The sequence below is a fragment of the Muscardinus avellanarius genome, assembly GCF_963383645.1.
Source record: "Muscardinus avellanarius genome assembly, chromosome: 6".
Taxonomy (NCBI): domain Eukaryota; kingdom Metazoa; phylum Chordata; class Mammalia; order Rodentia; family Gliridae; genus Muscardinus; species Muscardinus avellanarius.
The window spans coordinates 58,121,487-58,134,650 of NC_137791.1; the positions used below are offsets into that span (position 1 = coordinate 58,121,487).

A 13,164-nucleotide genomic window follows, 5' to 3' on the forward strand; every position below is an offset into this window, starting at 1 on the left:
TGGTGATGGTAGTAGTTTAAAGAAACATAAGGAGCTTTGTGGATACAGGAGACATGCAGGTTTGAAGCCAGCCTCAGCAACATAGTGAGGCTCCCAGCAACTTATTGAGACTCTCTTTCCAAATTAAAAAAAAAAAAAAAAAAAAGCCTGGAGGTAGACGAGTCTTGGGTTTCACCCCCAGTAACAAAAAAAGTAAATAAGTAAATAAATAAGTAAAACAAAAAGCTTTGAGGAATTAAGGAATTATAAAAATGCTGTTCTGGTCAGTGGTCACAAGAATGTACATGTTATACATTTTCCTGGAAATAAATTAGACATATTTGACAATATTTTGATAAAATATCGATTTAAAAAGGCCAACAAGGTTTAGCACCTAAGGGGAGCTAAACATCACCCAACTATTATGGGATTTAATTATTTACCTTGCCAAATTATATATGTTAATGCCAAAACCCACAATATCACTATATTTACAAACAGACCATTATAGAGGAAATTAAGGTCCAATGAGGTCCTAAGTGTGGTGCCCTTTAATCCAATATAACTGATGTTCTTGTAAGAATAAGAAACCTAAAGGCATACTGAGAATGAAAAGACACTTGAGGACACAGCACCCACGAGGCTATCTAAAAGCCAAGAAAGATGGGCTTCATGAAAAATAAAATATTCCAGTGCCTTCATCTTGGACTTCCAGCCTTTAGGACTATGAAAAATAATTTTCTGTTGTTTACTTAGACTGTGGTATTTTTGTGATGGCAACCCTAGCTGGCTAAGCCAATTTTAAAATACTGTGCTTTAAGGTAACAAAAATAATTTAATGTAATAATCACTTGATTTAATACCAAATAACAATCTTAGGATACAGAGCTTGTGAAAGGCAAGGCTGACACCCAAAGCTCAGGTTCCATTCCCAAGTCCTTTCACACAACTGGAATGCCCTATATTCTGTATCTACTTTCTTTAAGAACTTTGAAATCCAGTACGTATTATTCACTTTTCTATTTGATAAGAAGTATCTTTGTTTTAATGAAATATGAATGGGAACATCTCTTACAATACTAAGAATTACTTTTTTTTGGGTGGTACTGGGGTTCCTAGAAACCCTTTCACCTCCGGGCTATACTCCCAGACCTATTTTATATTTTTATTTAGAAACAGGGTCTCTAAGCCAGTGGGGCTGGCTTCCAACCTGTGTGATCCTCCTGTCTTCGCCTTCCAAGTGTGGGGATTACAAGCGTGTGCCACCACGCCTGGCCTAAATATTACTTTTTTAGAAGCTAACTAGAAAGCCAGGTGTGGTGGCGCACGCTTGTAATCCTAGCGCCTGGGAGGCCGAGACTGGAGGATCACACAGGTTCGAAGCCAGCCTCGGCTCTCAGCAACTTAGTGAGACCCTGTTTCCAAATAAAATATTAAAAAAAATAGGTCTGGGAGTATAGCCTGGAGGGAGGAAAGCCCCTGGTTCTACCCCCAGTTACCCCCCCCCCCAAAAAAAAGATAACTAGAAAATAACATTATCTTTATTAAATTTTTGTTTGGGGAATCCATTATACAGAGTAGTAGGTATTCTATAAACATTTATTCCCTAAACATGACTCTTTTTTTGGTGTGTGTGTGTGGTACTGGGGCTGGAACCCAGGGGCCTTCTACCTCTTGGCTATACTCCCAGACCTATTTCATATTTTATTTGGAAACAGGGTCTCTTAAACCAGCTGAAGCTGGCTTCAAACCTACATGATCCTCCTGTCTCAGCCTCCCAAGAGTGGGGATTACAAGAATGTGCCACCACACCCAGCAACACAATTCATTTTTAATAATTTTTACAAGTATGATTGGAGGAAGGATGATAATGTTTTATTAAAGGTCAAGTTTTAAGCCAGGCATAGTGGCGCACACTTGTAATCCCAGCATTTGGGAGGCTGAGACAGGAGGATCGCAGGTCTGAGGACAGCCTTAGCTACTTAGTGAGGCCCTTCGCAACTCAGTGAGACCTTGTTTCAAAATAAAGAATAAAATATAGGGCTGGGGGTGTCGTTCAGAGGTAGAATGCCCCTGGGTTCCTTCCCCAGTACCACATACATACATACATACATACATACATACATACATACATACATGTCAAGTTTCCTGCTGGGCATGATAGTCCACGTCTATGATCCAAGCTATTTCTTGGAGGCTGAGGCAGGAGTATCCAAAGTTTTGGGATAACCTGGGCAAGCAGGATCGTGTTTCTTTCTTTTTTTTGGTGGTGCTGGGGTTCCTGGAAACCCTTCTCCAGGCTACACTCCCAGACCTATTTTATATTTTTGTTTGGAAACAGGGTCTCTTAGGCCAGCGAGGCTGGCTTCGAACCTGTGCGATCCTCCTGTCTCAGCCTCCCAAGCGTAGGGATTACAAGCCTGCGCCACCACGCCCGGCCAGGATCGCATTTCTAAAAGGGAGCTTGTAAAAAAGGACTAGTGATATCGCTCAGTGTTAGAGTGCTTGTCTAGCATGTGATAAGTAAGCCTTGGGTTCAATCCAGAGTACTGTTCTGCCCCAGGGGTAGTTCAAGTTTCTTTGTGAAACTCTGAACTAGTGGCTATAAACTTCCTAAGCTTATCTTTAAACTAATATGATTTGGGGAAAAATAGAGACGTATAATAAAAGTAAAATGGGTGAAGTGATATTGCTGATATATTTGTGGCTTTATTTACTGATGACAGGTATCTAAGTTATATAAAAATTAAAACACAGCCATAGAACAAGCACATATAGTAAAACCTCATGATGACATATGCATTTATATGTATGTATGTTATATATGTGCATGTGTACACACAATTCACAAACTCATACATATCTATAGAAAAAAAATCTGAAATCAAAGCAGCACTTGTGTATAAATGGCAGGATTGTAAGAGACTTTTATTTTCTTTGCTATATTTTGTTTTTGTTTTTGTGTGGGTTTGGAGATGGAACCCAGGGGCATTTGACCATCGAGCTACACCCCCTGCCCTATTTTTTATTCTTTATTTTGAAATAGAATCTCACTGAGTTGCAGAGGGCCTCACTAAATAGCTGAGGCTGCCCGCGAACTGCGATCCTCTGGTCTCAGCCTCCCGAATGCTGGGATTACAAGCGTGCGCCACCACGCCCAGCTTTCTTTGCTATATTTTAAGTAGTGGTCATTTTAACACAGGTATATCTTTTTCAATTTGGAGAAAAGTGAGGCTCTTAGAATTAAAACAGGCAATAGAAAAAGAGAAGGGTGAGAGAGAATGTAGTGAGAACAGCTATACAGGGCAGTGGTGAGAAAAATGGCCTTGTTTGAAATGATAGCAAGTGTGTCCTTTTTTGAGTAACAAGTCCTAGTAATAGAATACACTTACCATTTCATCTGCCAAAATGCCATTAAGTCCATGTTTATGTACTAGCGCCAGCCAATTCAAACCAACCTTCTGATAAGGCTTGAGTGATAAACTGGTAAAGAAAGAATTATCAAGCATTATAGATTCATACTTTATTAGTGTTCTGTACTATTTTTTAACATAAGTTTTAGGTTTACAATGAACACAAAAACTGAAATGCCTACATATAACCCAATACCGGGGGGATTGAACCCACAGGACATTTTACCTCCAAGCTCTACCTCAAACCCTATTTTTTAATTCTTTATTTTGAAACAGTGTGTCACTAAGTTGCAGAAGGCCCCACTAAGTAGCTGAGGCTGAAAGAGAACCTGAGATTCTCCTGTCTCAGCCTCCCAAGTACTTTACAAGTGTGAGCCATTATGCCTGGCTATGTAACCTTACCTTTTAATCTACTGTTAGAAGCTACGTAGATTTATTTAAGAAAATGAATCCAAACTATATGAATTGTTTAAAAAAATAATTATTTTTAATATTCTCAAACTTCATCCTGCATTTGTTGCTTTACTACTTCTTTTTTTTTTTTTTTAATTTTATTTTATTGGTGCACTGTATTCATACATCATAGTGGGATACAAACTTTTGTAGACATACATGCACACATCGCCCAGTCGTCCCCCACCCGATCCCCACCCCATTCTCTCCCCATCCCTCCCTCCCATGCTTGGCTTAGTGGTTGACATCTAGTATTATAGCAATTTATCCAAAATTAAAAATGATAATCTCACATAACAGTTTCATTTGTCTGATACCAAGCTTTTGATGTCTTAAAGATAACATTTCAATATTTCTTTTTGCTTTCTTTCTTACCAGAGAATATTTTTTTCTTTTTTTTTTTTAGGTGAAACTATCTTATATTTATTTTTCAGAAAAAAATCTATCCTGATATGGAATATGGACTCTAGATACCCAAAACAATCTCGAAGCAAAAACAAAGCTAGAAGATGTATATTTTTTGATTTCAAACCATATAAAGCTACAATAATTGAAACAGTGTAGTACTGTTCTAAAGGCAGATATATAGACCATTGGAGTTAAATACAAGCCTAGAGCTAAATTCTTCCCTATATTGTCAAGTTATTTTTGACAAGGTTTCCACGAACATTTGGTGGTGGAAATAATAATCTTTTAACTAAATATTGTTGAAAAATAATAATTACATGGAAAAGAATAAAATTGGACCTTTACCTAATCCCATATACAAGTATTAACTCAAACTAGATAAAAGACCTAAATATAAATCTTAAGACTATAAACTTTTAGGAGAAAATCTGGGTCATAAAACCTCGCAACATTGAAATTGGCAGTGATTTCTTGGATATGATTTCAATGGCACAGGCAACAGAAGAATATACAAACTCCCTAAAAAATAAAAGAAAATATTGTATATCCAAAGACAATGTAAACAGAGTTAAAAGTTACTAATAGAATTGGATAAAATATTTCCAAATGCTATATCTGAAGGCATATTAATATTCCAACTAGAAATCCTAAAAATTAACAACAATAAAGGCAAACAATACAATTTAGAGATAGGTAAAAGACTAACATAAATAATGAATCTCCACAGATAACCAATCTTAGTTGTCTGTTGGATGGAAACTCTTGTTTCTCTGGTTCTGGTGGGTGTTACCTATTTCTTCTTTGTAGTTAATCTCTTTGAGTATTTTCTCTAGCGCTGGTTTTGAAGACATAAATTCCTTCAGTTTCTGTTTGTCATGGAAGCTTCTTATTTCTCCATCTAATTTGATAGAAAGTTTTGCTGGATAGGAAATTTTTGGCTGGAAGTTGTTTTCTTTCAGAGTTTGGAATATGTTACTCCAAGCCCTTCTGGCTCTCATGACTTGGTTTGGGAAGTCTGGAGTGATTCTAATTGGTTTGCCTCTGAATGTCACTTGGCCCTTTGTTTTTGTTGCCTTTAAGATTCTCTGCTTGGCTTCCACATCGGTCATTTTGACAATTATATGGCGTGGGGATCCTCTTCTCGGATCCTGTCTAAAGGGAGTTCTATAAGTTTCCTGGATCTGTGTATCAACCTCTTGCTCTGTATTTGGAAAATTTTCTGCTATTACTTCCTTGAAGAGATTGTTGATCCCTTTGGTATCACTTTCTTTTCCCTCCTCTATTCCAATTATTCTTAGGTTAGCTCTCTTAAGATGGGCCCATATTTCTTCAATGTCAGATTCCTGCTGTTGGATATCTTTTTCTAGATTAGAAACTATGCATTCATTTTTGGATTGCTCATCTTCTAAGAGCAAGATTCTGTTCTCCATGTGGTCTAATCGGTTGTTTGTGCTTTGAATTGAGGCCTTTACTTCATTAATTGCATCCTTTATCTCTTTTTGGCTCTCTCTGAGTTCTTTTCGAAGCACCTCTATTATTTCTACAGTTATTTTCCTGATTTGATCTTCTAGAAATCTCTGATTTTCTGTTTTATCAGGTTCTGATGTTGTGGGGTTGTGCACATTCATTACTCCAGTGTTATTCCTCTTTCCCATGATTTCGGAGGTTTGTGCCTTCTCTGGGTTCTTCCCTTGGGTCACTATGGCTTCACTTAAGGTGCTCTGGATCTCGAGTCTGTATTATCTCAGACCCTACTACTCCTTTATTGGGTTGTATCACAGAGTTTCCGACCCAGGGAGTCAATAGAGGCTGCTTTAAACTATGGGGGGTGCCAGGTTGCACGCTCTCCTATGGTGTGATATCTCTGCCACCACCACTCCCTCACTGGGTCAAGTCCCAGGAGGCACAATACTGGGATTTCTCCTCTGTGGCCCGCAATTTGACTCACTGTTCTTGAGTACGTAGATGTAGCTGTACTGGACTCGGTGAATTCACTGCTGCTGCTGCCGCCGGTGACAATATGGCGCCTCTGCCACGCCCTCGGCCATGAGGCTGGCGTATTTTTTCTTCTCTGGTTTTGATTTCCACTCTGAATCCCTGCAGCGTGTGCTGAGCTCAGCCACTGGGAGCTTTAAATGCTGTCTGCGCCGAAAGATCCCGCCTGGCTGTTCCGCATCGGCTCACCTCGGCTTGCTGTAGCCGTCCGCTGAGTTCGCCGCTGCTGCCGCGTCCTCAGGCGCGTGTGTCTCCTCTGTGGCCCTGAGCTCTGTTCTCAGTCCGCTTTCTCTCTGGAGCCTGGTGGTTTTTTTGTTTTTCTGGTGATGGTGTTTTCTGGCTATGAAAGGCGCTCTTTTTGTGGTAATGGAGATTGGTTGTTAGCGGGACTCTTAAGCCCCGCTTTTCTCGGTCGCCATCTTCCCGGAAGTCCGCTTTACTACTTCTGACCATATGAATCACATAAACGTAATTAAATATTTGGTCATAATATAATACCCAAATTAATTCTATAAATGATTAGAATATACCAAATATGATAACATACTACTAAAATAAAATTTATCCTAGAACACTTAATTGTACTAATTTGAGTTTTCTCACATTAAGGAACTTGAAGTATTACCAAAATGATAAATAAAATTTGTTTTGCCAGAGTGATTTAATAAATACTTTCTGAATGGGTACCAATCATCCCTAATGTCAGTGGTATGTATAATTTTGGAATGTTTGTGTATATGCTATGTATTTACTTGTGTACTGTGTACAAATGTAAATTTACCACCCATCAATGAACATTAGCAAGTAGAAAGTAACATGCAAGTGTCAAAATCAAAACTTTGAAACAGCCGGGCTTGGTGAGCACACTTGTAATCTCAGTACTTGGGAGGCTGAGATAGGAGGATTGCATTCAAAGCCATCCTCAGCTATTTAGTGAGGTTCTCAGCAACTTAGTGAGGCCCTGCTTCCAAATAAAATAAGTCTGGGAGTGTAGCCTGGATGTAGAAAGCCTATGGGTTCTATCCCTAGTATCACACACATAAAAATCTTGAAAACATCCCTGAAAATGACCTGCTATATGAGTTATAATGGATAAAAACAAGTTTGTTTCTAAATGCTCAAGTGGTTAAAAACAAATAGCAATTATTTACTGAGTACCTATTACATACACAGTAGCATTTTCCAAAAAGTACCTCATTAACCCTCTTAAATACTCTATAAAGTAGCTATTACCATCATTTTAAGAGAAGGAAAAAACTTCAGTGGCTCAGAAATTGGTGTGATGATTTTAATACAGGATGTCAACCTCACATCCACATTAATGTAAAAACCAAGGACAAGACTGTGACTCCCATTCTCCAGCTCTCCAGCTTTAATCTTGTCCCTTTTAGTCCCCTTTACATATATTCAGTCTGCACTCAGGGAAGAGATTTGGACATAGCTACGGCCTAATAAATGGTTAAAAAATCTAACACTGAAATCAGACACATTTATTAAAAAGAGGTAAGACCATCTTAAATCAGAATCTGTTTTCACATGGAGAATGCAATGTTCAAAACATTTATTTAAAAAAAATTGAAAAGTATAGATAGTAGAAAAACTACCAGTATTTCTCTTCTATCCATCCATCCATCCATCCTTCCTTCCTTCCTTCCTTCCTTCCTTCCTTCCTTCCTTCCTCCCTCCCTCCCTCCCTCCCTCCCTCCCTACCTCTCTCCCTCCCTCCCTCCCTCCCTCTCTCCCTAAGTAGCTGAGGCTGGCTTCGAACCCGTGCGATCCTCCTGTCTCAGCCTCCCAAGCGCGGGGATACAAGCGTGCGCCACCACGCCCGGCTAAACTACCAGTATTTCTAAGATTGTCTTTAGAGTTAGTTAGCTAGCCACCCCTCCCCCGTACTGGGGATTAAACCTGGGGTTTCATCCAAACCCCACCCACAGCCCCTTTTTTTATTGTTTATTTCCAAACAGGATTTTAATGAGTTGCAAAGGGCCCATTAAGTAGCTGAGGCTGGGATTATAAGCATGCCCACCATGCTCAGCTAGCTGGACTTTTTAAAATATCTTTTGCCTTTCTAGCCAATAAAGTATCTATGCTTTTACAAAAGCAGTAATCTTATAGATGCAAAGTTCAAGGGGCTCAAGAAAGTTAATTGCCTGAAGTCATACAACTAGTAAAATCTATTTCTACTGTAATAGAGTCAGTAATTCAACCAAGTCTAATCTGAAGCTCATCTTCTTAACCTCTAAATAGTAAAAATGACAAATTCTCTCTGACCTGCTCACCTTATGATCAACATTAAATTTCTCATTTTTCAGAAGACTTCCCAATGCTTTAGTCATCTTATACACAAAAAGGTGACATTTCATAAACATAAAACTTTATCAAGGTAGGCATTATCACTTACAAATGCATTCAAAGCCAATGTGCCACTCCCACATACAACATATCACAAATAGCCAAGTAATATTTACAATCAAGAAAAATGGCTAAAATTCAACTCCAACACATGTTGAAAAGAAAGTATTTAACTGCTGAGTACTCTTTATACATCAAATTTTTAAGAAGTAGAAAGTGAAGAAGCCAGGCATGGTAGTACACACCTGTGTACTTAGAAGGCTGAGACAGGATGACTGCAGATTCCAGGCCTCCACAACTTAGGAAGGCTCCCAGCAGCTTGGTGAGACACTGTTTCAAAAAGAAATAAAATAGCCGGGCATGGTGGCACAGGCTTCTAATCTCAGCACTTGGGAGACTGAGACAGGAGGATCACAAGGGTTCGAAGCCAGCCTCAGCTACTGAGTGAAGCTCTCAGCAACTTAGTGAGACCCTGTTTCCAAATAAAATAGAAAATAGGTCTGGGAGTATAACCCGGAGGTAGAAAAGCTCCTGGGTTCCACCCCTAGTGTAACAACAACAGCAACAAACAAACAAACAAAATAGTGCTGGGGGAGGTAGGTCAAAGGTAAAACACTTATAGGTTCAATCAACAACTACATAGAATTTTTCATTCAAATAAAATTCATTTATTCACAATCTTGAAGAATCTCTGGCAAGGTTGATTAGGACATTAAATAGCTTTATTATACTGCAGCATTAATTTAAAAATATGCAAGTATTAATGTGTGTGTTTAATCTTTGTTCCTTTGCTAGATTTGTCTAAATTACAAGTAATTTTGTATTGCTTAGTATCATGAAAGTGTTGCCTATTACAAATGTAAAGAAATTACCAAACTGCAATTTTAACAAAGATACTTTATTGGGGATAGTGGTGCATACCTGTAACCCCAGAGAGGCTGGGGCAGGAAGATTGCCAAGTTCAAGGCAAGTGTGGGCAAATTTAAGACCCTCTCTCAAAGTTAACAATAAAATCAGAAGGGGAGCTATGGATGCAGCTCAGTGGTAGAATGCCACTGGATTAAATTTCAAGTACTGTTAAAAAAAACTCTTACTTATTATAACCATTTTTGGTGCCACTGGGGATGGAATCCAGGGGCATTTTACCTTCGAGCTATACTCCCAGACCTATTTGATTATTTTATTTGAAAACAGGTTCTAAGTTGCAGAGGACCTCACTAAGTTGCTGAGGCAGACCGTGAACCTGAGATCCTCCTGTCTCAGCCTCCCAAGCATGCAACATCACAACTGGCGCACGTGCGCGCGCTCGCTCGCTCTCTCTTTCTCCCCCCTCCCCCCACTCGGTGGTACTGGGAGTGGAACCTCTAGCTGTATTCCCAGATCTATTTTCTATTTTATTTGGAAACAGGGTCTCACTAAGTTGCTAAGAGCCTCACTCAGTAGCTGAGGCTGGCTTCGAACCTGTGCCATCCTCCGGTCTCAGCCTCACAAGCATGGGGATTACAGATGTGTGCCTCCACGCCTAGCATGTTAAGTGTTCTCTTCTGAAGAGAGAGTGACAAATCTCTCTGAAATGAAGGTTTTCTTTACTCCCACTAAGGAAAAAAAAAATTATTTTAAAAATTTCTAAGCTTATTGAAGAACATAAGGAAGCAGGTTATTTTAAAATACTTTTTCAAACCAGACATGATGATGCATGCTTGTAATCCCAGTACTTGGCAAGCTGAGACAGGAGGATCACAGGTTTGAAGCCAGTCTCAGCAACTTAGAGAGGCTTTCTGCAACTTAATGAGACCTTGTTTCCAAATAAATAAAATCAGCCTAGGGATACAACTTGGGGGTAGAATGCCTTTGGCTGCACTCCCCAGTACAAAAAGTAAAAAAGGATAAATAAATAAAAATTACTTTTTCTGTTGGATGGAAAAACCATCTAGTTATTGATTTATTGACAGTATAAAAATTAATTAGGCTTATATGTCCTGTCAGAGAAAATGGCTTCTAAGTTATTTCCCAAGGTGAGAAAGGCCTGAAGCAGAAATAGGTATATATAATGTGCTAGATTTTAATTTAAAATAAAGAAATATCAGATATATACAGGTAGACTTAGTTGAAATGGTTCATATGAACAGATTAGAGGTGCCAAATGACCAAAAATTTTTAAGTGTAGCATGGTTGCTGAAAATAATACCATATTACATGATTTTAATAGAAGTTCAAACTAAAGCTGGGCATGGTGGCGCACGCTTGTAATCCCAGCTCTGGGGAGGCTGAGACAGTAGGGTTGTAGTTTGAGGACAGCCTTAGTTAGTGAGACTCTTAGCAACTCAGTGAGACCCTGTTTCAAAATAGAGAATAAAAAATAGGGCTGGAGGTATAGCTTGGAAGTAGAATGCCCCTGGGTTCCATCCCTAGTACCATAAAGAAAAAGTTCAAACTAAAATATTTACATGTGTTTTGGTATGGAAGGTTGAACTCAGAGGCATTCTACCTTCAAGATATAGTCCCCAGCCCTATTTTCTTTCTTTTTTTGGGAAAAGCAGTGTAGTCTGCTAAATTGCTGAATCTGGCCTCAAACCTACGATCGCCCTGCCCCAACCTCTCAAGGGGTTACAGGCATGCACCCACCACACCTGAATAAATCCTAGTACTTTTGAGTTGATCAATTCTTATCTAAAGTACTGGTGTGCATTCAAATCAATATCAAATGGTCTCAAGGTTCCTGTTTAAAAACATAATGTGAGGGCCAAGTGTGGTGGCACATGCTTGTAATCCCAGCATTTAGGAGGCTGAGACAGGAGGATCGCAGTTCCTGGACAGCCTCAGACACTTAGTGAGGCCTTTTGCAACTCAGTGAGACCCTGTTTCAAAATAAAGAATAAAAAATAGGGCTGGGGGTGTAGCTAGGAGGTAGAATGCTACTGGGTTCCATCCCCAGTACTGCAAAAACAAACAAAACACACACACACACACACACACACACACACACACACACACACACACACACACACACACACACACACCCATAATGGGAGACCTATCTTGTCAGTTCAGGATAAACAAGATAAATAGTACTTTAGGATAGATTGAGCCCAAAAAAGACATGATTAAATATACTGGATGATAAACAGGTGAGAAATTTTTTCACTTAAATAGTTTAAAGCTGGTAAACTTCATGTTAATTGCTAAAGCTTAAAGATGGCTAAATCTACTACAGTAAGCAGAAATTTAAAAATCTTGAATGTTTTCTCATTACCCTTATTGTATGAAATTTTAACTGTGTGTGTGTGTGTGTGTGCATGCGTGTGTGCGCTAAGTTATACCTCTAGTCCTATTTTATATTCTTTATTTTGAAACAGGGTCTCAATAAGTGTGGAGGGTCTAAGCAGCTGATCCTCCTCTCTCAGCCTCCCTAGTACTGGGATTCACAAGCGTGTGCCACTATGCCCAGCTACTTTAAGCAATTTTAACATTTTAAAATAAAGATCATAGCCAGGCATGGTGGTGCATGCTTATAATCCCAGCATTTGGGAGGCTGAGACAGGAGGATGGATCGCGGTTCACTGCCAGCCTCAGCTATTTAGTGAGGCCCTTTGCAACTCAGTGAGACCCTGTTTCAAAATAAAGAATTAAAAATAGTGCTGGTGGCCAGGTGTGGTGGTGCACGCTTGTAATCCCCGCGCTTGAGAGGTGGAGACAGAAGGATTGCACAGGTTTGAAGCCAGCCGCGCTGGCTTAAGAGACCCTGTTTCCAAATTAAAAAGCATAAAAAAATAGGTCTGGGAGTGGAGCCCGGAGGTAGAAGGGTTTCCAGAAACCCCAGTACCACCAAAAAAAAAAAAAAAAAAAGGCTAGTGTTGTAGCTTGGAGGTAGAATGCCCCTGGGTTCCATCCCCAGTACTGGTGGTGGTGGTGGTTATAAAAAATAGAGCTAGGGTGTAGCTGAGAGGTAGAATTCCCTTGGATTCCATCCCCAGTACCCAAAAAAAGAAAGAATGGGAAGGAAAATAGGGCTGGGGATATAGCTCAGAGGTAGAATGAGTTCCATCCTCAGTACCACACACACAAAAAAACCCCCATAAATATTGGTTCATAATACGTTTTCCTACAAATAATTTTGTTCTTTTAAGAAATAGACCCAAGGGCTGTGAGTATAGCTCAGTGGTAGGGTACTTCTGTAGCATGTTCTGGTCAAACCCTAGCATCAATCAATCAATCAATCAATCAATGAAAGAGACAAGCATGAACACGGCAGGTTATTCATCATGGTAGTCTAATGTCTTCTTTTATGTTAATATATCCTTTCCCAAGGCAAGGAAATGACTGGAAATATTTCTACACTAAATAGCCACAATGCTTGTGGAACCCTTACCTTGGCTGAAGGACATATATATTCCAAGACAACAAATTCTACCCCCTAAAAGTTCACTTAATTAAACTAAAAAGACTATCTATATATGTTTTGGAAACAGTACTTTGGATTAGATCCAATGAGCACTTTTCTTAGGAAACAAAAAACCTATTTTTCTCATCTAGTAAATATTTCTATTAAATATTTCACTTT

At 39.2% G+C, this 13,164-nt stretch overlaps 1 protein-coding gene across 4 annotated transcripts in view; it reads right to left on the bottom strand.

Moving 5' to 3' along the window:
- SMARCAD1 (SNF2 related chromatin remodeling ATPase with DExD box 1) overlaps nucleotides 1-13,164 on the bottom strand; it is a gene marked incomplete at its 3' end in the record, with an annotated part of 104,127 nt that overhangs the window by 20,989 nt on the left and 69,974 nt on the right. For all 4 annotated transcript variants that reach the window (XM_080698015.1, XM_080698016.1, XM_080698014.1 and 1 more), the window contains exon 10: nucleotides 3,372-3,462. In XM_080698015.1, the coding sequence (XP_080554141.1) occupies nucleotides 3,372-3,462 (91 nt within the window). The remainder of the gene's footprint in view (nucleotides 1-3,371; nucleotides 3,463-13,164) is intronic.